This window comes from Electrophorus electricus, chromosome 22 (assembly GCF_013358815.1).
Source record: "Electrophorus electricus isolate fEleEle1 chromosome 22, fEleEle1.pri, whole genome shotgun sequence".
Taxonomy (NCBI): Eukaryota; Metazoa; Chordata; class Actinopteri; order Gymnotiformes; family Gymnotidae; genus Electrophorus; species Electrophorus electricus.
In genome coordinates this window covers 4,614,449-4,642,432 of record NC_049556.1, presented here as the reverse complement: position 1 = coordinate 4,642,432, position 27,984 = coordinate 4,614,449, and the positions used below count along the sequence as shown (strand labels likewise).

Genomic DNA, 27,984 nt, shown 5'->3' with positions numbered 1-27,984 from the left:
TAAAGATGGAGAGCATAAAGATGAAGAGCATAAAGATGAAGAGCATAAAGACTAAGTTCGAGAGAGCCGCTGTAAGACGCGCGCCGAGACGTCACGTATTCTAAAATGGCGGCACCAACGTCCACTTTGAAATTCGCCGCTCGCTGAGTGAAAACCAAACGCGGTTTGTTTCGTCCTTCAGCTGGCGGCGAAGCGGGCATTTTTATTTATTTTTTATTTTTTGCCGAAATGGATTCGGTGGTGGGAGAAGATCAAACGCTGCCTTTTGATATCAATGGGAGGTAAGTGCCTTGCAGAATTTTTTTTTTTTTTGAATAAAATAAAAATAAAAATAAAAGGCGCCCAGTGAGTACCAGACAAGGATGCCTCGGTCTGTGAAGCTAACGAGCTGAAGCTAGCAGCATTTCTGCTGTAGCGATGTCGCCTGCCCGAGAAACGGGCGCTGCGAAGAGAAAGAGTAGCTCGCCAGGTGGCTGTGGCTAGGCTGACTGGCCCGTCTGCTAGCGACGCTGGCAAGCTAACGTTACCTGGGCTGTCCAGCAAGCCATGGAGTGGGGAAGCAATCAGAGCTATTAGCTAGCCTAGCTAGCGAAGCTAAAACTGGCTGGACGAATTGGCTGACGAGCGAGCTAGCTCGCTTGCTTGATCTTATGGCTAAATAGATGGACGGTTTGAACTTAAAGTAGCTCACATGCGCCACCTAAATTGCCAGGATCCTTTCGGTTGCGTAGCAGCTTTGGCTCGCTGACTTAAAAAGTTGCGTCTGAACATTTTAGTGACGTTTTCGTGTTTAGCTAGCAAGTTGGCTAACAAAGTGACTTGTATTTTCCGTTGTGTCATGTTGTTGAATGCGGACCGCTTAACTTCAGCGTGATGCCCACTTACACCAGTAACGGACATGTGGGCTGGCGTACTGGTCTCTCCGTCGGGCTAACGCGTTATTGCATGTGGTAAGGCTTTGAAAAGATGCCCGCTCGTATTTATCTGTCTGCGAATGGAAGCGGCATAAAATGAGAACATATCGCTCAAGTTACAATTATCTGTCACTTAGGAGGCGGGAACAAATTATCCGTCCCGTTGCGCAACGACGGCCTGCCTGCCTTCCTGCTATTTTCGTAACCGCGCGGATGAGTAGCTCCTGTGCCGTTGTAACGGGGGACGGCGGCAGCGGCGGAGCTGCCCTGCTTGGGGACCCGCCCGTGGACGGCGTTAAATAGGTAGGTGGCCGTCCTCCGGAGCAGGACCGACGTGTACGCTTTACGTCTGTAGTTTCGGACGCAACTATCCGAAGCTTCGCTCCGGCCGTCGGTCCGCGCTCTCCGGACGGGCACGCCGCGCGTCACGTCCCCGTTATGTCGCAGGTGGACACACGGGTGGTAACGTACGCCGTTTGAATCCCGTCGCACGACTCTTAAGTTCTGAGACGAATGGATTATATAATGCGTGTGAGCTGCGAACGTGAGAAGAGGAAGTTGTTGTTGTTGTTGTTGGGGTGGTGTGGGGTAGAGTGGTTGCATCCGTTCCGTTCCGTTCCGTTCCATCCGCAACCAGGCACATGAATAAAACACACACACAACAGCAACCCACCAGGAAACACACCAACCGTGCCTTCGTGTGTTTCCGTGCTGTGCAGCTGCTTGTTGACCTTGTGAGGTATCCTCTGGAGAGGAGCCGAACGATTGCCTTCACCAGTGATCTGTTTCGTGCTGTGTGTCTGCTTGCATGTCTGTTGATATGGAACGTGTGAACAGGTAGCGTGCAAGCCGGGGGGCACTCGTGTGGTAAACAGGCTGCTTTAAGTGTCATCCAGTGGAGCATGGGGTAGGGCTTTTTGGCAGCGCGGTGAAGTCGCAGACTGTGGCAGGTGATTAATTAGAAGGAGTCCTATTTATAGGACCTTTCTTGGGCTCAAGGATGCCTAGCAGTGTTATTTCTAATAATTAATGTTCATTATTAACATAATTTTTAGTTGTTGTTTTTATGGTCGCTTGAGCTTGTTGGCACAAGACAAAGTTCTGTGGGAAAGGACTGTAAAGTATTAACCTAGTTATTATATCAACACACACACACACACACACACACACACACCTGCTGGCTCATCTATCATACCCTGCTCTTCCTCACCCTGATCTTTTGATGGTTGAGAGAAATTGTACTGAATTTGGGAAGAGACGGGAGACCAGTGTGGCTAACGGAGTGAGCGTGTGAATTGTAACTGCGAAAACGCTGCGTTTCAGCACCTTTTATGCCGAGTTGTGGATGGAGGCTTGTGATGATGTGGAAGTAGGGAGGGAGGGAGAGAGACAGCCAGTCTAATTAAAACCAAGGTTATAAACAGACACGTGAGATTTGAAACACTCTATCTATCAGCAGTGAGATCTGAATCCCCACGCTGATCTTTCACGCTAGTCTCTCACAAACCACTTGGCGTCCTGTGACAGATGTGGACTGTTAAACAGATCGATCTGTGCTGTCAACAGAGCAATGAAAACCGAGTCTGTTGGAGTGAACCACTGGGCCTAGTAAGCACTGGGGAGCGTTAAAGTCCTAAAGGGGGGGGGTGCTAGAAATGAACCCTGAGGCACAGCCATGCCACTGGGAACTGTAGCTGAAGGCAGGTGAGGAGCGTGTTGTGACAGCCTGCGTCAGTCTAGAATACCATGTGCGATATGGGCGTGTCTGTCAAGTCGCAGTGTGTGAGGCCCTCACGCGCTTAGATTTTCGGGCTCACCTTGTCATAACGTGTCCCGCGGGGCTTGCCGTAGCGGGATGGGAGGGGCGCACACAGGGAAGGGAGTCGTTTGGGGAAGTACTGATATTTCAGACGCACACAGACACCCCATGCAGCCACGCCATAAGAGAAACACTTGATGTCTGCGCAAAGAAAGTCTTGCGCGGACGCTCTTTCTCTTTTGCTCTTTTTCGCGCGCGCACATACACACGCAATGAGAGAAATCCTGTTTGAGGCAGAGAGTCCCAAAGCCATACAGGCATTTGAACATGCAAACATGTGCATATGCTCACTCTCTCACACACACACCACGTTTACTCTTAAGCTGCTCTGTGAGTAGTATCCCCCACAGCACTCTTAAGAGGAACATAAAAGGAACAGCCTTGTGTTTCTCTGTGTCTCCCTCTCTCTACATGTGAGAAGGTTATATAAATAAGCCCATTATAAAAGCCATCTTAATAGGTGAATAAAGTATTTGAATGTGTTTTATGTATAGTAGCTCTGTGTGTGAGTTTCTGGTTTAAAGTGGTTGTGTTGAATGAGTTATTGTGTTCATAATTGTGTGTTTGCTTTGGTGACTGCCTCTTTGTGTAGCGCTTGCGCACTTGCGTGTGCGTTTGTGTGTGTGTAACCTCCCCCATTGGTGTTTTGTTTTCTCTGTGTAGCTGCAGTATATCTAGGCTGCCGGACTCTCTGACCGGCCACGACTTCAGCATGGACAACGTGGCGGGTACAGCTGATTCTCCCTTACACATACACACACACACACACACACACGTTGCATGTACTACTGTGACATTAGAGTGACACTATAATACAATCCAGCCATCTAGCAGATATCATGGTATTGTCATAGTGATATGTCCATCTTTGTCTCACATTGGTCTCTTGTCTTGGTCCAAGTGAGCTGAAGATCACTTTTCATAACCTGACACCAGGAACGTTATCGTCTCTTGCTTCACCATGTCATCTTAAGGGTGTGTGTGTGTGTGTGTGTGTGTGTGTGTGTGTGTGTGTGTGCGCGCGCGCGCACTCCTTTATCAAACACACACAGGCCAGAGCTTCTTTAAGAATGTAAGGATTTTGATATGACATCCACAAGGTTAGACTTGTTCTGCACTGAAGATCTTAAACCAAAGGTAGTTGTTAAAACGCACTTCACTTTTAGTCCAATAATGGAGAGAGACAGAGGTCTACTTGGATCGCGCGCACACACACACACACACACGCGGATGTTATACGATGCCTCTCTTCTCATTGTTTGTTCTTCCCACTCCTCCGCTGGGTTGCAGTCTCCATGTTCCCAGGGCAGAAGATGTCTCCAGCCAAAGCCATTACCATGAAGGACTACGAGAACGTAAGTGAGCGCTCGCCAGGCCCAAAGCCAGGGGTGGGACTTACTCACTTGTCAGTCACGGCGACTCCGCCCGGTGGGCTGAAGCGCTGGAGCTCTTGCTTCTGTGCTGTCGTCGTTGACTTTCGCGCACATCCGTTGTGACCGCTGGGGTGATGAATCACACGGCCAATCAAACTGCTCACTCCAAGAGATGCAGGGTGGCTCCTCCGCCCCGTACGGCCCCGTACGGAAGATTCTCCCCTCCCGTAAGCACGCTCCGCGCTCACTCAGGACCCTGAAGCCCCACGGCCCAGTTCCGCTCGCTGCATCCGAGCGGCACCGGGTAGCACGCGCTGACCGGGTGCCTTGCTCCGACTGAGGTCTGTGAGAGTTGCCGGTGTGGCCGAGCGATTTTTGCGGCAACGCTCGTTTCCTGCGCAGCGTGTATTTGGGATGTAAGGTGCTGGGAAGATGTGGAGGAATGGGACTTTCACCGAGAGCCAAATCAGATTAGATCGATCTCGCTCTCTTGCTCGCTCTCTCAGATCAGGTCAGTTCAGATGAAATATACCCAAATACGGGTACATTTGTTTTGCCAGAACCATGAGTTATGGCGTTGGACAACAATGAATCACCGAACTCTTAGAAAATGCAACACGAGTCCCTGTACGTGAAACTGGCTGGGGTCGTTAACGGAAAGTCAGACTTTGGCTCGTGACATTTCAACCCCGTCTTGGTTCTGAGCTCTTAGACGTGCTACAGACCCGCTCTGCGCGCACAGACCTTTGGAGATGGCTAGACCCCAACTGTAAGAAAGCTGCTGCTCTTTGGGGGAAACGTTCTTCTCCAGCACAAGCAGTGGCCATTAAAAATACATATTTGAGTTTCTTCATGTCTCTAACTTGGTCTCTCTTAGCCCTCTCATCTCTCTTTATTCCTATTCATCCCTCTCTCTTTCTCTCCCTTAGTTTCTCTTTCTGTCTTCTTGAAGGGGTTCTCCTTCACCCCTCCCCCCCTTACCCCAGATGTTGGAACAGCACACTAAGCCACTGTCTGCTCGCACACAAACACACACACACACACCCTGTTAGTCACGCCAGATCTCCCACCCCCACCTTTCTTTGCGGTCTAACTGTGCTCCGATTCATTTGCATGTCTCATGTTTATGCATAACAAAATGTCCTAATCCTGGCTAAGGTCACATAACGGTTCCATAAACATTCACTATGATTTAAAATGAGTAATGTGGTTGTTTTTTTAAACGTGCATCATGGCCAAAACAAAAGAACAAAAACATTTGTGTCTTTGTAGCAAATTACAGCTCTGAAGAAGGAGAACTTCAACTTGAAGCTGAGGATCTACTTCCTGGAGGAGCGTGTGCAGCGCAATTGTGATGACTCTACTGAAGACATCTACAAAACGGTATTGTGTGTGCGCGCGCGCACACACACACACACACACACACACACACACACACACATATTAAGGACCTATGTCATTGTTTTTTGACTGTGTAGAACATCGAGTTAAAGGTGGAGGTGGAGTCCATGAAGAGGGAGCTTGCGGAGAAACAGGACCTGCTGGTGTCTGCTTCGTAAGCAGTCCACATGTCAATCAACAGGCATCTTGTCACAGAATTAGATATGACATCTATTGATTTTAACTTTTTAAATTAGACATATACTAATATGTGTGTGTGTGTGTGTGTGTAGGAAAGCCCTTGAGAGTCTGGCCAGTAGAGACTCAGGAGAGGGTGTGAGAGAGCGTGCCCTGAGAGAGCGTGCCCAGAGAGAGATGGACTCACTCAGGGATGCTTTCAATGCCAGGATCAGTGAACTGGAAGAGGTAAACACGCACTGTGCAAAGATATTGATAACCACCTTCCTGCAACTTCAGCAATTTTAAATCTCCTGTTTTCCCTCTTGTTCCCTCTTTCTTTTCTCTCTCCCCCCCCCCCCCAGTCTCTCCGCTCTGCAGAAGCAGAGGTAGAGAAGATGGCCTCCATCGCTGAGCAGGAGAAGCTGAGGAGCCTGGGCCTGGAGAAAGGGCTCCAAGCCGCCGCCCAATCACAGCCCTCCTGCGGTCCCGGCTCTGTCCCTGGGCAGGTCCGCGAGCTGCAGCAGGCCGTGCTTGAGAAGGATGGGTGAGTAATTTTGCCGGTCTGCATCAGGGTCCCGGGTGCCAAACCTCGTCTGCAGTACCACGCTGCTCCACTCTGGCCCCTTACATGTCTGTTTGTTGTTGTTGTTGTGGTGGTGATTCTACTTACCACACACACTTTTGTCTGCAGCGCGATTGAGTGTCTCCAGGCGTCAATCAAAAACCAGGAGGCTCTGATTGGAGAGCTTCGGAAGAAGTGCCCTGAGCAACCAGTCACAGAGCAGCTGACACAGCTCAGCGCTCTGATTGGTCAAAAGGACCGGGAACTACAGGTCAGTTTGTTGCCGTGGCTGGTTGGGCGCGGTTCACGTTCTGAAGCTTTTATTTTCTCTTTCTTCCTTTCTTTAGTAGCTCATCAGTTTAACTGACATCCACCCACCCACTCCACCCTACCCCACCCTCCCTGTACACTAACGTTGTTCTGGGTTTTGCAGGCTCTGAAAGACGAGTTGGACGACGAGCGAGGCAAAGCGGAGAAAAATAACCAGGTGTGTGTGTGTGTGTGTGTGTGCGCGCGTGCGTGCTTACATGTACTGGGGCGAAGCACGGGCTGACTTCAGCTCCCTTAGCGCTTACATCACAGGGCTGCATTACATGAGTGCCTTGATTCCCAGAGGAAATTTAAGAGCTATCAGATCCCACCCAACCACACCGTCTGAGAACGCCCCCGCACACACACACTCCCCCCAGGGCTGTGCGTTTGAAGTGGGCCACCTGTCAGTCCCTGTCAGGTGGAGCTGTGAGCGGGTGGCAGCTGTTAGTGGCCACACACACTCCGCCTGCCCTGCACATGACCTCCTGGGACGCACGCGTCCTACCCCTGCTGGGTGCGGCTCTGCTCCACCTTTTAATGCTGTGTTTGTTTATTTTCAAGTTCTAGTTATTGTTGTTTGTTTCTGTGTGTCTTTGCATTCGGCTGCCCCCGTGGCGTCACTGGTGTTGTCATGGTGATGGATCTTGTTCCTGTGCCCCCCAAAAAACATCCCCACGTCCTTCAGTGAGCCACTAACAAGGTGGCAAGGTTATCTGAGCCGTTGCCCGGCTGTGACCCCGGGTGGTACAAACCCACCCTCTCCCACTGGCTCGGGCTCCCCTTTCGCTGTTGCATGTATAACACACACACACACACACACACACACACACACTCACACAAAACACGTAACGTTTCAGTGTTTTTGTTTTGCCGTTGCTGTGGGCCAGTGTTCGCCGACAGAACACTTCGTTGCTAAGCACCAGCTGCCCCACTGGGGGCTGTTTCCAGCGTCTGGCCCAACGGGAAGCTCAGTTGCATCCACTTGGCTGAAGGTGTCATTCGGATCAAACCGTCTTAAATGGCAGCATCACTGAGAGGAACAAGGACGTCATAGTTTCACTATCCACGCGAGTGCCGCTCGCTGCGTACGTCCTGCGGCAGGTGCCTCGGAACACAAACCGCGAGCCACCAGCGTGATCTTGGACGGGAAGAAGAAAGGCAACCCTCTTGGCATGCGGGGAAGCCCCAGCTCACACCGGTTGTCTGTGAGCGGCTTGTACTCGGCGGAAATCCAGACGCGTCGTTTAAACTTTCCCCGTTCGTGCCACCGAGCCCCTTTTGGGATGACATTCCGGAGTTTATGACGGCACGTGGGTCGTGCTGTGGGTGCGTGAGCGTAGCCCTAACCCTCAGTCAATCGGCAACGTGCTCTCAGCTACTGACTGCTTTGTCGAGTGACGCAGTACCAGGAGAAATCAACTGGGGTCAAACCCACGACCTCTAGAACCCAAAGCCAAGTTCCCTTCTCAAGCAGAGGAAAGTAGCCACATTCAGCTACTGCGAGGCGGCTAAGGGATGCTCCGGCGTGTGTGTGTGGGGGGCGGGGGTATGGTAGGAGGACTCTCAGCTAGCAGATTACACGCACGTGAGCACCAGTGACCCGAATAAATCTTCCATCCTCCACAAAGACGGGGATTACTCTGTGTGTGTGTGTGTGTGTGTGTGTGTGTGTGTGTGTGTGTGTTTCAGGCATGCTCACTGAAGCAGGATGAGTTGAACAGGCTGCAGCAGATGACGAGGCAGCTGAGTGAAGATCTCAGCTCTGCCAAGAACAGCAGCCAGACACTTCTACACAGGCTGGAAGAGAGAGACCGCGAGAACACGGTACACACACACACACACACACAGACTAACTAAAGGTTAGAAAAGCAGGCCCGGGACCGAAAGGTTGCCATCTAAATTCCTGGATGGAATGACGCTTTGTTCTCCCTCAACGTGTGTGTGTGTGTGTGCGCACTGCCACAAATGGATTGAACTAGTGTTGGTAGTAAGTGCGCGTGTGTGTGTGTGTGTGTGTGTGGAGGCTCAGTTTCCCCATGGAAATTAATAATTACATTTAAAAAACTCCCTAAAACGCACACGCGCGCACTAGGCTGTAGAGGAGGGGACGGTCCTCGTGGTTGTAGAGGAGGTGACGGTTCTCGGTGTCCCGTCTGACCCAGGCGCTGTCGTCCGAGCTGGAACAGAAGGAGGGGGACCTGGCTGTGGAGAAGAAGAACGCACTGAAGAGAGACAAGACCATCCAGGGCCTGAGCCTCCTGCTCAAGGAGAAGGAGAAAGAGGTCTCTCTCTCACACTCACACACACACGCAGGAGTTTGCAGGGTGTCAACCTGTTCCCCAATGCCATATAGGCCTCCGCTAACACACAGGCGCACACTCACTCATTCACTTACTCACACTCTCTCTCTCAGATTGAGGAGTTGTATGGGAATTTGGAGGAGAAGCAACAGACTCTTACCAAGACCAGAGAAGCACTTCACAAAGCGCAGCTTCAAAAATATCAGGCAAGTAGAGCTGTGTGTGTGTGTGTGTGTGTGTGTGTGTGTGTGTGTGTACGTGCACGTGCGTGCGCGCGCGTGTGTGTGTGTGTGTGTGTGTGATGAACTAGTGTTGGTAGTAAGTGTGTGTGTGTGTGTGTGTGAGATGAACTAGTGTTGGTAGTAAGTGCGCGCGTGCGTGTGTGCGCGCGTGCGTGTGTGCGCGCGTGCGTGTGTGTGTGTGTGTGTGTGTGATGAACTAGTGTTGGTAGTAAGTGCGCGTGTGTGTGTGATGAACTAGTGTTGGTAGTAAGTGCGCGTGTGTGTGTGATGAACTAGTGTTGGTAGTAAGTGCGCGTGTGTGTGTGTGTGTGATGAACTAGTGTTGGTAGTAAGTGTGTGTGTGTGTGTGTGTGTGATGAACTAGTGTTGGTAGTAAGTGCGCGCGCGTGTGTGTGAGTGTGTGTGTGTGTGTGTGTGTGTGATGAACTAGTGTTGGTAGTAAGTGCGCGTGTGTGTGTGTGTGTGTGTGTGTGTGTGTGTGTGTGTGTAGGGAGCGGAGGAGCAGCAGGCCCTGCTACTGGCCCAGCAGGCGGAGCTGGCGCGGTTGCAGGCGGAGGCGCATGCGTCCCTGCTGGAGGCCCAGCGTCTGCGGCGTAGCGTGGACAGCAAGGAGGCGGAGCTGGCTGTCCTCCGCCAGGACAAACAACAGCTGGAGCAGGAGCTGGACGCACTGCAGCAGCAGAAGAGGACAGGGGACAAGACCATCAACGTTGGTGTCTCTCTCTCTCTCTCTCTCTCTCTCTCTCTCTCTCTCACACACACACACACACACACACCCCAGAGCTCCTGTGTACTGGCTCCAGCTGTGTGTGTGTGTGAGACGGTCTCGTGTTCCGGCCTGGCAGGACCTGCAGAACCAGCTGAAGAAACTGAACGGTGAGTTGGCGGACCGGGAGAACGCTCTAGAACATCAGCGCCACAAGCAGCAGGAGGAGAACCGCACCACTGAGCACAAACTACACAGCACCATCCAGCACCTGACCACCAGCCTCACGCACAAAGAACAGCAGCTACAGGTGTGCGCGCACACACGCGCAAGCAGTGTGGGATGAGCTAATGGTTATCTCTTTCGCTGTAAGGCACCGCCCCTACTGGCTAGCAGGTGTCGCCGTAAGGACACGCCCCCAAGAGGGAACAGGTATCGGTATAAGGCTATGCCCCCTAACAGCTAGCGGGTATCTGTATAAGGCCACACCCCTAATGGGTATAAGGCCCTGCCCCCTAACAACTAATGGGTATGTGTATAAGGCCACAGTAATTAAATATCTTGCTCTCTCCCGCTCTACCTAAGGACTACATGAACATGGTGCGGGACCTGGAGCAGGACCGGGCCCCGGGAGGAAGTGACATCACGCTGACCAAGCTGAGAGAGAGGCTGGGGGAGAAGGAGAAGGCTCTAGAGGTGCAGCACTTCCTGCCATTCTGCCCGTCGCTGTTGGGTCCAGTTTAAATCATCTTAAATAATCCGGTGTGTGTGTGTGTGTGTGTGTGTGTAGAAAGCACTGGATGAGAAATTTGTGGCTGTGGAGGAGAAGGAGAATGAGGTCCACATGCTTCAGCTAAGCATGAGGGAGAAGGAGAGAGAGTTGGAACGCCTGAACAACCTGCTTACACACAACGAGGAGACCATCAATGTAAGAGTGTGTGTGTGTGTGAGAGAGGGAGTGAGAAGGAGGAGGTGGGAGGAGTCAGTGACACTAAACCAGTACAACACTCACCTTTTGCACTGGCCATCTCTTAAGAAAAAGTGTGTGTGTGTGTGTGTTCCTCCAGCTCTTTGACTCTTTGCTGAAGGAGAAGGACGTGGAGCTGCAGCAGTTGGTGAACACTGTGAAGAACCTTCAGCGCTCCAGACAGGAGAGTGAGGCCAGCCTGCAGAGGGCACTGCGCGAAAAAGACGCCATCATACAGCAACTCCAGCACTCACTGCAGCTGAAAGCTACAGACATGGAGGTTAGACACACGCACGCACACAGCAAAACTCAAAACTAAACATGAAGGTAACACGAGTCAGATAAACACGCACTGCATGTCAAGACATGTTAAACAATTACACGCGCGCACACACACCCCAACAAGGCCTAATCAAACCTGCTCTACACCACGCTGCCTTCGAGCCCCTAGTACCGCTCGACTCGATCCACCGTCCCTGAAAACACACAGAAACCACGCATTAAGACTCTTCCCTGTCCAGCTTGTGGACTGGATGTCCCCCGGCCGTCCCCACAGCAGAGATACGGCTTGAGACGAGGAGGCAAGACTCCCCTCTGCACCGAGTCATGAAGTCGTGCTGTGTAATTTGTCAAGCGTAAATCAGGAGCACGGTCAACGTTGCGTTTATTTAAGTGCGTATTTATTCAATGCCTTGCTAAAGAAGTCTTCAGTTTGCGTTCGAAGGGCGTCTACCAGATGCTGAAGGCCAGGGACAAGTCATGCATGTTTTTATTCTTCTAACCAATCACGAAGCCAGAGAGGCGGGATTTTCCGCCTCTTTCTGCTTTTGTGCGGTTAATGCGACCAATCGGTCTCTGCCCGACAGGAGCTGGCCAGCACCGTCCTCAGCCAGACAGAGTCTCAGGGTCGCGACCTGGCAGAGCGCATGGGGCAGAGGTTAAAGGTGACGGAGGCATTGCTGTCGGAGGCAGTGAAGGACAGAGACAGGCTGGTGTCGGAGAACCAGACGGCTGTGGAGAACCTGCTGGCCACCATCAACAGCAAAGACCAGCTACTGAAGGTACCACGTACACACAGGCACGCACGCGCGCACACACGTGTATACATACATGTATATGCGCAGGCTTTTGCTAGCACTTGAGAGGAACACGCCTATAAAAACAGGATCTTAATATACTGAGGATATATTACGTTACAATAATGTTTTAATGATTTCTGTATAAGCACATGGACTGAGTGTGCGATTATATTTTCTTAGTGAAGGCTTCTGGTCTTTAATATGAGTGTGTGTGTGTGTGTGTGTGTGTGTGTGTGTGTGTGTGTGTGTGTTGTAGGAGCGTGTGGAGTCACACACTCGGGCTCTGTCAGACCGTGCGGCCGAACTGCAGGACCTGCGCAGGCAGCTCAGCGAGGCCCGGAAACCCAACGGCACAGCAACGCAGGACGCGTCCTTGGGGACGGCCCAGCTACGAGCCGCGCTGGCTGAGAAGGACGCAGTCATGAACGTGAGACCTATGACCTTTTTGCTCTGACCTCAGAATATAAACGGAGAGTGTTGTCGGCTGTCACTCTCCCAGCGGGCTCAGCCTGTGTTCAAATGCTAATTAAAAGGGTCATGACTTAGGCCTGCTGTGTTACCTGTTTAGTGAAGTGTGTGTGTGTGTGTGTGTTTACAGAAGTTGTTGGTGCAGGGGCAGGAGAGAGATGGTCACCTGGCTGAGGTAAAGGTGTCAGAGTCTCTGCCTCCTCAGGTGCTGGAGCTCAGACAGACCATAGAGGTGCTTCAGGAGAGACTGGAAAAGAGAGAAGGTGAGAGAGCGTGTGTGTGTGTGCGCGTGTGTGTGTGTTGTATAGAGACCAGTATGTGCTGCTGCTTGTGTATTAAATTATAGTCTCTGTTAAATTGTTTGCCTGGGTTAAGAATTCCCCAATAATAGTAATAATAATCACTCTGTGCGTGTGTGTGTTTGTATAGCAGAGCTGTCTCGGCCGAACAGTGGGGAGAACATGGTGAGATCTCCCGTAGACAGTAAGAAATCCACGGTACTACTGAAGAAGGAGCTCGCTGAGAAAACAGACGCCCTCGACAGTGCACTGAAGAGGGAGAACCAGCTGAAGGTGTGTGCGTGTGCACACATCTGCCACAAAAGAGAATATGGAACATTTTTACGTGCATGTGTGTGCATACCTGCAACAAAAGACGGAACATTTTTACCTTTTTGTGCGCGCGTGTGTGTGTGTGTGCTGTAGATGTCTCTAGCTGAACTGCAGCCCGTGGTCTCAGAGCTGGAGGGCCAGCTAGAGGGTCAAACGGCCAACATGGAATTTCTCACGTCCACACTCAATACTAAAGAGGAAATTATTGCTGTGAGTGCACGCGTGCGTACACACACACACACACAGCCTGTTTGTGTTGAGCTGTCAGGAGTGGTGCTTCATCAGTTGCTGTTCCCTCATAGGAGCTCCAGGCCTGTTTGACCAAGAGGGGGGAGAGGCAGCCATCTGCTGCCCGGAACTGGCACTCTCAGCCTGGGGAGGAGAGCAGCTTCAGCACCCTGCCCCAGAGAGAGAGGACCATCATCGGAGGAGACAGCCAGCAGGTCTCTCTCACACACACACACACACACACACACACACACACACACACACACACACCTGGATGCATTCTTCCTTCATGACGATTCGAACTGGCACTGTCTTCACGCACCGAATAAGTGGTGACCTCTGACGTGTGGCCTTTGACCTATGCAGGCGGTGCCGTCTCTAGGTGATCTGTGTCTAGAGCAGGCGGAGCTAAACCGTGTGCTGAGGGCGGAGCAGCAGCTGTACGCCAACCTGGTCAGAGCTGTGAAAGAGCAGGACAGGTAAGGCTGACACACACACACACACACACACACACTCTCTATACTGAACATTCTGACATGGTACGTTACAGGTGACCTTTTCCTGCTTAATGTATTGATGGCCATAGCGATGCACTTTGTTTAAAATGCCAGTGTTCGGCAAGTTCACGACCTTTTGTGACCTGTGCTATGTGGACATAATTGGGCAAATAAGGATGGAAAGGTGCGTGTGTGTGTGTGTGTGTGTGTGCAGTGCTCAGCAGCTGCAGGCACTGCAGCTGGAGTTGGCCACAGTGACCCTCCTCAGGCAGCAGCTGGAGGATGGTATCCGTGACAACGAAGGGCTGAGAGAGCGACTGCACAGGGAGATCCAGAGAGCCAATCAGAGAGAAGGTGTGGTACCAGCCAATCACAGAGTGCACAGGCTGACCACTGACCTCCTCGAGGGCCAATCAGAATGTTGGTCCGTTTTACATGGACCCATCTGTGTATGTCTGCTGCTTTGAGCACTCTTTACCCAGTTCGCCTGTGTGTGTGTGTGTGTGTGTGTGTGTGTGTGTGTGTGTGTGTGTGTGTGTGTGTGTGTGTGTGTGTGTGTGTGTGTGTGTGTGTGTGTGTGTAGGTGCGGATCCGGCGGAGCTAGAGAGTATGCGTGATACTCTGGAAGAGGTCCAGCGCTGGAACGCCTCTCTCCAGGCCAGACTGGGCGAGATACAGAACAGAGGGGGAGGGGTGGGACAGGCCAACGATTCAGGTACACACACACACACACACAGAATGGCCAAAGAAGCTTCGAAATTAAACTTGATGAATACAAATTTACATGTGGGCACACTAAAATGTAGTCAAAATCAGAACACTTGTGTGGTCATTCCAGTTGGCACGCTGAGTCTGATCGGTGAACAGACGTCCTATATGAGCATATGTGTGGGGGCGGAGCTGGGTGTGGAGCTGGAGGCGGAGCTACAGCAGATGCCTGTGGAACAGCTCAGGCTGAAGGCGAGTTTCGGCGACGAGTGTCTTTAGCACTCTGCTTCACGCTTGACTGATCTTGTTTTGTTTTCTTTTTTGATCTTGTGTTTCTGCTTCTCTTCCTTTCCATTTTCCTGTTGTAGGTCTCGGAGCTGCAGGCTGTAAACGCGGAGCTGGAGAGGAGGCTGGCACTGGCAGAGAAGGGCATTGTGGGTAATGCTCAGAGCGAGTCGAAGGGAGAGCCTGACCTTACTGACCTCTCCTCTGCCAGCAAGGTATGAACTTCACCCTTAAAGCGGCAACAGATCCCGCGCACCTTTGCTCTAGAGGAGGACCTGGGATCCGGTGACGTGGACGTCTTAATTTTGGGGGGGAAATGCTTGCTTGTTTCACAAAAAAGAAAAAGTGCATTTGCAGTTAGTTATTATACAAGTCTTTGATATAAGTTTAATATAGTTATTATAAGTCTCGACACAACGGCAGTAGCTTTTTTTTCCTCATGTTCACCTTTTGTCCTTTAACTCTCGTAGGTCCTCTGTCACGTAACTTTATGAATGGTCCCATGTGTGCAATAGGAGCCGTGTGTGTGTGTGCATTAGTTTCTCTCTGTCTGTTTCTCGCTCTCTCTCTCTCTCTCGCTCTCTCTCTCTCTCTCCCCCCCTAACCCCTGTTCTCTCTGTTTCTCTGGCCTGTTTTTCTTACCCATAACCACCTGCAGGCGCTCCATCCTGCCGTCACCGTGTGCTTCTTTTATATCCCTTTCCTTCATGCCGTTTTCTGTTCCCAAGTCATGTGTCACCATCCATCCCATTACTATAGCAACCGCACGGGCCAGCCGGACCGCTCACCACCGACGCTCCTGGGACGCGAGCCGTCCCTGACGCAAAGGTAAGAGGCCAATTAGAAGTCAGGATACAGTCAGTCTCGTTGACCCCTGACGTTTGCTAGAGAGAGGAAATTCCGGAATGACAGAGGAATTTGCCAGTTGGCCTGCTTTTGGCTCTTCAGGAGGAGGTCGATGCTGAAGCGCAGAGCCAGGCTGCAGAAGGGGGAGGAGGCGCGCCGCACACTACTGACCACCAGGGCGGCGAGAGCGAGCAGGCCGGAGACGTGCAGGGGTCCGTTTCTCAGCTCAGGTGAGTGAACCCCAGCACGGCGCACCTTCAAGAAACGGGCCAGACGGCAAACGTTTCCTCGGTCGATTGTTGTTGTTGTTGTTGTTGTTGTTTCCATTAATGTTTTTCTAGTAGCAGTAATAACAATTAGAGACTTGCTCGCTTGGCCCGGGTTGGAGGACCGTGGAGGGTGCGGTTTGGGTGATGACCTCTGTGTTCCAGGGCACAGGTGTCAAAACTGCGTGCGGAAGCGTCCGAGCTCCACGGCCTCCTGAAGGAAGACTGCGCCACCGAGTCCAAGGAAAGTGCGGAAAGCTCCGGAGAGAGCGACAGCCAGACCGACCTCCGCCAGGTTGTGCGGGTGCTCCGTGCGGAGGCCCGGGGTCACCGGAAGGTCATCCGGCTGCTTAAGGAGCAGCTGCATCGGGAAGCGGCGGGCGGAGGGGTGACCTCCGACCCGGACCCGATCGTCAGCATGGCCCGCGAGATGGAGCGCCTGAGGGCAGAGCACGAGGCCTCGCAGAGACATGCCCACAGCCCAGAGGAGGAAGAGGAGGAGGGGCGTGGCCAAAGCTTCAGGCTGACCAAAAGCCAGAAGTTTCAGATGGTGAGACATGCGGTAAGTCTTAACTCCACAAGCCGTGGGACCGTCTTCAAAATGTCCTCCAGTGTCCCTTCCGCCGTCCCTTCTCCAGCTCAGCCGTCTTCTCTCCCAACCCGATGTCCTGCAGACATGCGCGAGGTCCCGCCTGCCAGTCCCGGTCAGGCCCGCGAGGCGTTCGTCCAGGCAAGAGCTAAGTGATCGGGACACAGAGGAGAGCAGCGAGTGCCGCAGCGGGACGGACTCGGAGCGGGCCGGGCCGAGCCGGAAGGTGGGCGCGGCGTCTGACGCTCCCGAATCGGAGCTCCGGAGTCAGCTGGAGCTGCTAAACCAGGAGTGCCAGGACAAGGAGGAGCTGATCTCCCGTCTTCAAGCCCAGGTGCAGGAGTGGGAGGGGCTACGGGCAGAGCTTCAGGAGACGGACAGGCTGAATGGCCAGTACGCGGAAGCCCTGCGGGCGGCCGAGTCCACCATCGCGTACCTCACTGCCTGCAGCCTGGACGCTGAGAGCGGCTTGGGCCGGTCCGGTCCGGGTCTGGACTCGTGGTGGCGACGGGAGAGGGCAGAGCTTCAGGAAGCCGCGCAGGAGAAGGCGCGGCCGGACGCGGCCCCTCTGACCGGTCCAGCCCCCGGCCCGAGCGAACCCCGGGATTCGGGCGGCGGGCTGGACGGCCTGTTGGCTCAGGTTGAGGCCTTGCAGGACCCGGACCGGACCCGTGCCCCGCGCGCGCAGGATGCCGACGACGATGTGCCCGTTGAAGGACAGAACGGGCCGCTTCCGCGTCTGGCCGAGTGCGTTTTGGCCGCAGGCAGAGCGGTGGAGTCCGTGGCCAACTTTGCCGCCGGGCCCGGTCATGGGGTGGGCGACGGCGAGGCCTCGGCCAATCAGGAGCTGCAGAGACATCTAGACAGGCTTCACCGGGCCCTCCTGGAGATGGACGGGCTCGGCGACCTCGGCGCTGCCGACACGAGCCAGAACGGAGTTGCGGGGACCCTCTGGCCAGAATCGGTCCCGCGCGTCCCCGGTGCCGCGCAGCAGAAGACGAGCACCCCGATACCCCACGGGCATCGGGACCAGGCGGGGTTGGCGTCGCCGCAGCAACAGAGTGAGGCGGACGCGCCGGCTCCCGGCCGGGGACGCACACCGCACCTCGACCTCCACAAGAACCTAGTGCTGCTCCTCCAGGTCCTCGGAGAGCGCGCTCAGAAAGTTCGGGAGCTGGAGGAGGAGCTTAAGCGGGAGGAGGGGCGTGGCCACGGAGGAGGGGCAGTGGTCGAGGCGGAAGACGGCAGCCATCTGAAACGCCTGCAAAAGGCCCTGAAGGAGCAGCAGGAGGCGTGTCGCCCCCTGGAGGAGAAGCTAGTCAGCGCGCAGCAGAGTGCGGCGAAGAGGGAGCAACGCCCAGACCTACACACAGGTGAGGGCAACAGAAGCTCGTATAACCCCAACACCCCACACAGCCTTACAAGAGCAGACTTCAGTTACTAACACCGTTAGAATTAACAGTACGATTACGTAATTAACGTTACGTAAGAATTGATGGCTATTTTTAACAGACATGTGGATGTTGGGATGCAGTCGACGTTTTGTCAGATTAACCTGGATTACGAGTGTGCTTTTGGGTCTAAACACAGCCGTAACAAAGTATCGCGAAACGCAGTGCCGCCGGGCCACAAGCCGCCGGAAATGTAGCGAGGTTTTGTCCACACTTTTTTTTTTTTTTTTTTTTTTGCCCCCTTCCGTTTCTTCTGACCTGTGCTCGTAAGGGTTACTTCACACGCAGCACGTCAGGAGTTTGCGCTTATAGCCCAACTGCAATATTTTAGAAGTTCAAAAGCATATACAACTTTTAGAATTTTTTCAAAATTAATAATAATTGTATGTTATGAGAATTTGGTAGAATAAAAGTTGAAAACCGAATCAAATCTTGCCCTTTATAACACAAGACGACCTCGAAGCTGAAAGTGCAGCACGTTTGTGTGTAAGATATCGGTACCCAGCCGTGACTGGCGCGTCGGGCTCGTTCCGTGTTTGTGACGAGGGTCCGACCCCTGCCCCGTGCCCTCTAGCTGCCCCCGGCGAGCGGGACGATAAGGGGGTTCAGGTGGACGCACAGGACCTCGGCTACGAGACCAGCGGACGGAGCGAGACGGAGCTGGAGAGGGAGGAGGGCATCGGCGCAGGTAGACGAGGGGGCGGAGCTCTCCGCCGCCATCGGCCGGACCGAGCGCGACTAAACTGCATGACGAGCAGGGTCTCTGCATGTGCGTAAGGGGACCTCTGACCTGTCTCTGCATGGCCAGCATGGACAGCCACCTGCTGCTGATTCTCACTGTCTTGCATGTGGTGGCTGGCTGGGTTTTTAAAAAGAAAGAAAGCAAGAAATACACTTCCTGGCGAGTTTTCCCAAGGTTTTGGTTTCAGTCTACTGCACCCCTAATGCAGGTTTCCTAAGAACAGACTCTCTTTCTCTTTTTAACGTTGCACGGCCTAAACATTAAATACACGATGCGTACCTGTGTGCGTGCTTGACCTTGCTGCGTCCCTGTCTCTCAGACGTGGACGGTACCGCTCGTCCAGACCGCGCCCCCTCCCCCGTCCTGACCAGGGCAGGATTCTCCTCCGCCGACAACCTAGACACTGGCGAGTCCAGCCCGTGCTACCCCAGCTCACCGGACCTCAGCTCCCCGCGGCCCACCGACCCCGCCGACCTCTGCCAGGAACTCCAGCAGCTCAAGTCGCAGGTGGAAGGTCAGAACATGGTCATCCAGCACCTTCAACGACGGCTGCGGAAGAAGTCTCTGTCGGCCGAGAGTCTGACCGTGACCTCTGACCCAGAGGGCGGAGAGGAGGAGGAGGACAGGCAGGCGATGAAGGCTCGGATAGCCCAGCTCGCCATCGAGCCGGAGAGAGGGCGAATGGTCAACAGCAGCAGCCAGTCAGCTTCTCCATCCAGGTGAGCAGGAAAAGCTGGCTTTTGTTAAACGGTTGTAGGCCGTCTGTGTTGGCAGACAATTCCACATCACTGAGGACAAATGTAGACCAAACTCGTACATCACACATGCAGCGTGTTTGTTTGAGAGAGCAGCTGTCCTTGACGAATAAGTGAAATTCTGTTTCCTGGTTACTTGAAAACCAATAAAAAAAAAAAACAACTTTAAAATGTTGGAAAAGTTGGTGGGAAAAAGTAGATGGAGTCGCTGGTTGACGGGTGAAGCGTGTCTCTCAGGGTGGAGTCGCTGGTGCAGGCACAGGCACGCGAGCTGTGCGAGCTCCGCGAGCAGATCCGCGCGTCCCGCGTCCTGGGCGTCGGCCAGCGCCGGCAGCTGCAGGAGCTCCGCGCCACCCTGGAGGAGCTGCTGGAGCAGCCGGAACGCCCTGCCCTTGACGCCAGCCTCCGGCAGCAGCTGGATCGCAGCCTGGACCTGCTGGAGAAACTGGAGTATGGTGAGGACATCCGAACACACACCTGCTCCTGCCGTTAGCTTTGCCTTAGGGGGGTGGTGTGCGCGCGCGAGATTCGGATGCATCTGCCTTCTCTTTTCCCATAATCCTCTTTCTCTCTCTCTACCCCCAGGAGGTAGTAATGAAGATCAGGTGGCGGAACTAGAGCTGGTTCAAAGGTGAGGATCTCCGCCTGCAGCAGCGTGGTGGTGGTGGTGGTGGTGTGTTGTCTGTAGTCTCCCACCATCTTCATCGCAATGGGACAGTCCTCCAGATAACTAGAGCAAGAGTTCCCATGTACGTCCTGAGAGGAAGAATGTTCCAGACATGTTTGTGTGATTGTGATTTAGAGGAGAAACACACACACACACACACACACTCGCCCTCTCTCTCTCTGACACACACACTCATACTCATCCCCTTGTGCTTTTTGGCTTTGCATCATAGTGAGTTATAACCTTAATTTTTTTTATTCTAAAAACATGATCTATCCACACTGCTTAAGCTCCAGGCATAGTCTGTCTGTGTGTCTGTGTGTCTGTGTGTCTGTGTGTCTGTGTGTCTGTGTGTCTGTGTGTGTGTGTGTGTGTGTGTGTGTGTGTGTGTACCCCTGCATGCTCATGCCTCAGTGTGTGCTCTCACTATGGCAGTGAGTGTGACTGGCTGCTGATGGAGCTGCAGTGCTTGCGCGCTCAGCTCGAGGGCGACAGGGAGCAGCGGCAACTGCAGATCGTGTATCTGTGCAGGCAGAACCAGGAGCTGGCGCTGGTCACCCAGCATCACACGGACCTGTGAGTGGCATGGCGTGGCCCGAGCTCCCCTCCCCCTCGTTTACTCCTCTTCAATAAAAAAGAGGGATGATGGAGAAAGCGCTTTCAGATGGCTGTGTTGGAGTTCTTCTTCTTCCTCGAGGATATCTGCAGAGCTGCGTGTGACTCTCTCTCGATCACGTGTGCGTCCCTCTCATGACCTGATTGGGAGGGGGAGGTTGGCTCTGCCATCTTTGGCTCCTCCCCTCTCCCTACGCTGTGTGTGTTTTCTTTCCTCATCTAGTTATACTTTCCCGTCACTTGCCCTGTTCCGTGTGGGCTGTTCTAGAGCTGATCTCTTAAACTGCCCTGTTGTTGCTGTTCTCAGATTTGGCCAGATTTTCTTCTGAGTGGATGGCTGCCCTCTTTTCATTTAAGCCACTCTTTGAGACTGTTCTTTTAGTTTTGGAGTGGTGCGAGTTTTGCTGGTCACTGCGTACGTTCTTGGTTGGTTTCGCAAGCGCACTGTTGTCTGGTCTCGGCGCTCACTGATCGGCACACGCGCACCTTTTTTCAGGCTCTCTGCAGAACTGCGGGACAAAAACAAGCTCATCCAGCATCTTAGAGAGCGCCTGCGCAGTGGAGCTCCCAGAATGCACAGCGTCTCGGACTCGGAGATGAGCAACAGGATCTCCAACGATGGCGCCGCCTCCTTGCAGGACAGCCTGCCTGCTCTCCACACACACCCCTCAATCAGGACAACCACAGGTAAACCCCCCCCCCCCCCCCCCCCCCCCCCCACACACACACACACACACACACACACAGACAGAGCCAGCTCAGGACATGACGGCTTTGTGTAGAGCGGCCTCGCCAGAAACGGCCGTCAGAACGCAAATTCGACCAAGACTGGCATAACGGCATAGGCTGCACAAAATCTGGATGGAGATGTGTGTACTCAATGGAAATCAGGTGTGCGTTATAGACATGTCTGAGCTTCAATGTATTTGTTCATCGTGTCTCTCGGCATTACAGCATGAACAGAGAGAGAGAGAGAGAGAGAGAGAGAGAGAGAGGGAGAGAGAGAGAGAGAGAGAGAAAAGGCCACAGTGCAGTTGATGGAGGGATGAGCCAGGTAATTGCAGAGGGCTAGTGAGGTGAGAATCTCCTCTCTGAAGGAAAGAACTTGAGTTACCTTTTGATTGACCGAAGCCAATGAAGAGTGCGTTGTTTTTGTTTTTCCCACTGTGTCAGCTGTGTGTGTGTGTGTGTGTGTGTGTGTGTGTGTGTGTGTGTGTGTGTGTGTGTGTGGAACCTGTGATATGTCCCGTTTGTCCATTAAATATGCATATTATTCACCCAGTAGAGATTGTGTGAGTCTTATTGCATTTATATTCCCTTAATCCATGCTGCTGTCTGTCCGAGTGCTTTAAGCGTGTCGTAGTCGACTGGGTTTAGCGGCCCAGGAGGGATCCTGTTACAGGCTCTCTCAGATGCATTATTCACCAGCCCTATCCGGTATAATGCCCCAACACCAGCTTTCTCTCTCTCTCTCCTCTCTCTCTCTCTCTCTCTCTCTGTATGTGTGTGTGTTTGACATCATTAGTGCAGGCTAACTCTTCTTGCTAGCATGTTCATGCTCTGACACACACAGGCTAGTTAGAACTAAACTCGGTCCTGTTTTCGGCAGGTTCAGGTTTCCGCGCTGAGCGGACACGGAGGCTATAGGGTTGTGTAGAGGGCTGAATCCAGGCGTTACCGGTCAGCAGATGCGCTGTACCGCGGGCGAAGCTGAGCGGAATTAACATACAGGCTACACGTCTCCGCTAACGCCTGGTCGCATCGCGTTACTGACTAGGAGCTGTACAGGCAACATTGCGCCGCGCTAATGTTGAAGATGTCGCCAATTCCGAAATTGTGACCAGCTTTTGAGTGTGGGCTAACTGAAGCTGTAGCGGGGCGACCGAGGCCAATGCTGGCACAGATGAGCGAAGTGAAGGCGACGACGTGGCCGCTCTTGCGGCAGATGGCGGAAAGTGCTCGAAGCTGCTAACGAGGAAGGTAAAGGCCCATAGCTTTGTCCAGTTTATGGTCAAAGGATCTGAGCCACCGGTGAGGCGTTTGTAACTGACTGGTGGTTGTGTCGTGTTTATTGGCCCTCGTTTCAGTGTGCTCCAGGCCGTACACGACCAACCTATCTATTTCAAAAATGTGTTTCAAATGCCTTTTGCCATCACCGTTTGATCCCTGCCTGGTGTCTTTAGGTATGAAGGCAGCGGCCGGGGGCGTGTCCGGCAGCGGTGGGGGGAGTGTCCGCGCGGTGCAGAGGGAGAACAGCCGCCTGCAGGGACAGCTGAGGAGCAGCGACGAGCTCAATGCCACCCTCAGGAGTGAGCTGGACCTCATGTGCTCCATCCTCGCGCACACGCGTGCCCAGAGCCCAGCGGCAGCCGTGCAGCAGGAGCAACAGTGCCTGCCTCAGCAGCAGGCAGGCAACAAGAGCATCAGCTCAGGTAGAGGTGTGTGTGTGTGTGTGTGTGTGTGTGCGCGTGTGTGTGTGGGCGCGCATCGGGAGCTGCAAAGGGCTGATTTTGTTACTTTAAACTATAGTAATAGATCAACTTTGCTCATTTGTAGCCGTTCCTTTTCGCTTCCTCTCTCGCAGCCCTGCTGGCGGAGCACCTACTGGAGGCGCGTGCGCTACGTCAGCGGCTGGAGGAGAGCATCCGCACCAACGACAGACTCCGTGAGCAGCTAGAGACGAAACTGCAGGTGGCAGAGAGTGACCCAGGTACACACACACACACACACACACACACACACTACGCGCATGCACCCTCAAAGAAAAACAAAGTGTGTGTGTGTAGATAAACAGAAGGAGAATGACAGTCTGCGAGACACTCTGACCAGGCGCACAGCCAAACTGGAGATGAGCAGGAAGGAGTGCCATGCTCTGCGTCAGGAACACGCACACCTGCAGGACAAGCTGTACAGGTAACTTACACTCACACACACACACGCAAACTACATGGCATACACACACAAACCAGGCTCCCAATTTCAAAACACATTATCAATACTTCTGGCAGAATTGCAGTGGTCCAGTAGCACTAGTGTGTTAACGTGTGTAGTATCAGATAACGTGGCAAAGGGCATGTGTGTAGTTTATGTATGTTTTATAACCTGTAATGATGAGAGGATATCATATAATGAGTAGTTCCTCTCTCTCTCTCACACTAGAACAACCAGTGTAATGGTGGTTATACAACATAGCGTTGTGTAGCAGTGGCTACTGGTTGCTGTGTGAAAGCACTGCTTTATTGTAAAGCAATTCTTTGTGCATGCATATGTATAATAATATTATTGTGTGTGTGTGTGTGTGTGTGTGTGTGTGTGTGTGTAGGCTGCAGTGTGACAGTAAACTCCAGAAGCAGCAGCTGGCAGACACTCAGCAGCTCCTGCAGACAGTACAGGTGGAACTGCAGGTGCATGAGCAGATCAGAAACTCAACACACACAGTCACAGGTGCAGATATATCTCTCCCTCTCTCTCTCTCACTCACACACACACACACACACACACACACACACACACACACACACACACACACACACACACACAGCCACAGGTGCAGATATATCTCTCCCTCTCTCTCTCTCACTCACACACACACACACACACACACACAGCCACAGGTGCAGATATATCTCTCCCTCTCTCTCTCTCACTCACACACACACACACACACACACACAGCCACAGGTGCAGATATATCTCTCCCTCTCTCTCTCTCACTCACACACACACACACACACACACACACACACAGCCACAGGTGCAGATATATCTCTCTCACACACTCACACACACACGGGAGCACACCTTTTGAACATCTCAGATCTGTTTCTTGTTTAAGTGATTCACTTACAGGGGAATGAGTTTTTGTATCGATTAGTTTTACACTTTGGTGTTGTGGATCGTAGTATTTGCCATTCAGAACCAGAGAAGGGTCTGACGCGATCTCCTCTGCTTGTTTTTAATAAAATACCCAAAGGCCTTCTGTCATTTTCATTGCGGTTTTTGTCACTGTCCGCTTTGGAGCGGAGCTTTAATGTGATTCTTTGCGTGCGGTGCAGGCGAGGGGCACCTGGGCGCTGAGCCCGGGACAGTGGACCTCACCGAGCTGTTGAGTGAGGTGCGCAGGCTACGCTTGCAGCTGGAGAGAAGTATCCAGACCAACACGGCACTCCGACACAAACTGGAGCAGCAGCTGCTGTCCCGTGCCGACGGGCCGTCCACCATCAACATCAACTACTTGCTGGCTACGACGGGTATGGGCTCGGGCATGCAAACACACACACACACACACACACACACACACACACACACACACACACACACACACACACACAAAAACTTGGACACGATCTATAACAGCTGCAAACCTGCGGTAGGTGGAGGAAGCACAGCTGTATACACGATAATGATGGCCTCAGTGGTCTTTTATCATGTACCTTTCTTTCTTTCTTTTTCTTTCTTTCTCTCTCTCTCTCTCTCTCTCTCTCTCAGATGAGGGGGTTAAGTCAGAGAGACTCCCCCAGCACTCGCGGTCCTCCAGTCCCGCTCATGGTACGTTTTGGGTCTGTTTGTCTAAATTGTCGTCATTTCCGCAGGACGTGTGGAACAAGTCCAGGCAACGTGTGTGTGTGTGTGTAGACAGCGGTAGCTCCGTGGGAAGTGGCTCCCCGTCACGGTCAGTGCCTGGCGACGGGCTGTGGGCCAGTGGGCGTGGCCGTCACATGCTGGGCCTGGTGGAGGACTACAGAGCCCTGAGCAAACAGATCCGCCGAGCCAAGAGGCTCAGCACTTTTATGGACACACAACTGCAGGAGGGCCGCGGGGTAAGAGCTCTCTCTCTCTCTCTCTCTCTCTCTCTCTCTCTCTCTCTCTCTCTCTCACACACACACACACACACACACACACACACACACACACACACACACACACACACACACACACAGTCCTGCTTCTCATTTCTGCATATAAATATGCATACCTCCTTATTTCTCCTTTTAAAATCGTTTTACTTCCGTGTCCCTGCGCACGTGCTAGCTTGTGGATTGTAAGGATGGATCAGGCACTATACTCCTAGTCCTAGAAGAAGCAGAACGACTGTTGAACCTGTTCTGGAGAGTAACTCTGCCCTCGGGTGACCTCACACACAGACAGCAGGTAACACACACAGACGGTACACAGTTTTCTGCTGAACTCGGTGGCTTCTGTTTATGCTAAGATGAGGCCCATTTTGTGTGTGTGTGTCTGTCTGTGTCTCTCTCTCTCGGTGCAGGAGGACGTGTTTAGGAGTGAGATCTCTTGCTTAAGGAGCAGGTTATCTCAGCAGGAGAGGATGCTGACAGGAGCCGTCAAACGCCTGCGTTCCACCAACCAGCTTAGAGAGGGCATGGAGCGCATCATCATAGACCAGTGTACGACACACACACACACACACGCATACATATATATTACACACACACTTAGAGAGGGTGTGAAGGTCCTCACGGGACAGCAGACAGACCCCTGACCACACACGTGGATACAACCTGTCGTGAAGTGCTTGCCTCTGTCCTGTAATACAGCACCACATGTTTGACCTCTCCCTCCTCCCGTAGTGTCGCTGACTCACGGAGTGCTGAAGAGAGCCAGAGGAAACCTGGAGGTCAGTGTGAACTCGGCCGCTGTGACCTCATCAGCTCTGTTTGGCCCCCAGATCAGCTTTGTGCACTTGGAGCTGCTGGAAACTAATTTACTTTGTCAGCAGCTGAAGTGACATACGTGTAGCATAGGTGTAGCGTGGGTGTAGCGTGCCCTTGGTAATCTCTCATCTCTCCTGTGTGTAACTTGCTATAGTTTAATTATGGAAGCATCTTTGGGCTAGAAGGCTTTCGAGTCGAAGGTTAGTGTGTGTGTGTGTGTGTGTGTGTGTGTGTCATGCGAGACATGGGGTGTGTTGCTGTGTTTGTTTTTGGCTTTTTGCATGATACTGTGGAGAGAATCACAGCATATGAATTCTTCCTCGTATATTTGCGTGCGCGTGCACAAGCCTGGCTTCCTCATAGTTCAATTGTCAGTTCATTAAGCAAAGAAACCATCCTTGGCCTGTTTTTCCCCCTCATGTCACCTGCTTTTGTTCTGACATTAAAGAACCCCAGTGCGAGTTCAGCTGGGCCATCGTACCGTCTCATATACATGTGCCGCATGTACACAGCCGTGGGCAGGGAGTCCTTTTACATCTGCCCTGTTTCCTTGGAAAGTCATTCTCTCCTTCCTCCACTAGGAAATCACCCTGAATGCCCAGTGAGGAGTCAATCACCAGACCCTGCCCCCAGGAGATTGTCCACGCCCCCATCTGATCGCTGGCAGAAAGCTGGGATCCAGTGAGGAGTGACACATTGACTCCTCCCACTCCAGTTGTCGGAGAGCCTCATCACCCGGATGGGATAGTTCAGCCATCGTCCATGAGTAACCCCTAATCCTTAATCCAGTTAGAAGTAGAACAGAAATGGCTTTCACAAATATTCTTCCTTGTCTTTTTTTGTTACCTTTTAAAGGTACTCTGATGCAGTTTGAGACACAAAATGAATTTGCACACTTATCGTAAAATACAGATTTTGCTCAAAGGATGTACAAGATATTATTTTTTTAACTAGTAATTGTTTCTGGGTTGTTGTTTTTTTTTTTTTTTAAAAAAAAGGATTTTCTCCTGTAAATATTTAATGTCTTTTAGTTTTGTATTTAATGCATTTCTGTTTTTCTTTTCTAATAATTCTGAATATTTGCGATCACTCATTGCCCGTATGCTCTTAATATGATGTTTTATACTCTACTGGATAAGCACGTCTGATACCTGTGTGCTTCACCTGAGGGTTGAGGGAGATTGGTACATGTGTATTAAAACCTCTTAGCACTCAATTATGGTCCTGTCTTTCATTTAAGTTCAAAGAAACAAGTGGTCTTATTCGGTTATCTGTTAACAGCAACTCATGCGGTCATGGTTTTGTGATTTGAAATTCCTCAGCAATACCTTTTCAGATATTTATCACATTAAAAAAAAAAAAAAAGCTAATGAGTTTTTTGAGTTGACTGTCAAGACAACAAGGGTCAGTCTCACCTCACTAATAGGGCAGTTAAATCCAATTAAATGAGTCTAAATGTTCAACTTGGTTATTAGATGATGACCATGCGCTGAAAGAAGAGATCATGTTTTAGTGCCTTTCTGCCACCCATACTTCCTGAAGTATGTTCTGGGGGAAAAAAAGAATGTGTAGAAGGAAAATATATGAACTGAAGAGGAAAGTTTTCCACTGGGATTTGAAAGATGGTTAGTGTGTAGCACGTGTGACCCTGCCACCCAGTCAGGAGAGCCTGGTGTATGACTGACAGACCTGTCATCCAGTCAAGAAGGAGACGCCTAAGAGCCAGCACAGGTCTGACCAGCTGTGACAT

General features: G+C 52.2%; 1 protein-coding gene across 1 annotated transcript; it reads left to right on the top strand.

Moving 5' to 3' along the window:
• Positions 1-102: 102 nt before the first annotated feature.
• On the top strand, positions 103-27,450 carry cdk5rap2 (CDK5 regulatory subunit associated protein 2). The gene is made up of 49 exons (XM_035521233.1): positions 103-281; positions 3,397-3,461; positions 4,024-4,088; positions 5,379-5,489; positions 5,585-5,661; positions 5,780-5,912; positions 6,029-6,210; positions 6,358-6,499; positions 6,662-6,715; positions 8,230-8,364; positions 8,703-8,822; positions 8,954-9,046; positions 9,573-9,791; positions 9,928-10,098; positions 10,374-10,484; positions 10,579-10,716; positions 10,856-11,035; positions 11,622-11,816; positions 12,091-12,261; positions 12,433-12,565; positions 12,732-12,874; positions 13,007-13,123; positions 13,216-13,356; positions 13,508-13,620; positions 13,853-13,992; positions 14,222-14,353; positions 14,477-14,598; positions 14,715-14,846; positions 15,391-15,459; positions 15,580-15,707; positions 15,909-16,305; positions 16,418-17,705; positions 18,358-18,471; positions 18,845-19,244; positions 19,518-19,735; positions 19,866-19,911; positions 21,059-21,249; positions 22,746-22,994; positions 23,147-23,272; positions 23,349-23,475; positions 23,885-24,006; positions 24,618-24,812; positions 25,051-25,110; positions 25,198-25,382; positions 25,594-25,713; positions 25,829-25,967; positions 26,151-26,197; positions 26,389-26,434; positions 26,816-27,450. The coding sequence occupies exons 1-49, from the start codon at positions 229-231 to the stop codon at positions 26,917-26,919; spliced, it is 7,959 nt and encodes a 2,652-aa protein (XP_035377126.1). The 5' UTR covers positions 103-228; the 3' UTR covers positions 26,920-27,450.
• The last annotated feature ends 534 nt before the right edge of the window (positions 27,451-27,984 follow it).

Bases quoted from the DNA above. Each gene is read 5' to 3' on its own strand.
- cdk5rap2 (XM_035521233.1), top strand. From the start codon at position 229: ATGGATTCGGTGGTGGGAGAAGATCAAACGCTGCCTTTTGATATCAAT. The intron at 13,124-13,215 runs GTGAGTGCACGC...GTTCCCTCATAG, and splicing joins CTAAAGAGGAAATTATTGCT to GAGCTCCAGGCCTGTTTGAC. The intron at 22,995-23,146 runs GTAGAGGTGTGT...CCTCTCTCGCAG, and splicing joins CAACAAGAGCATCAGCTCAG to CCCTGCTGGCGGAGCACCTA.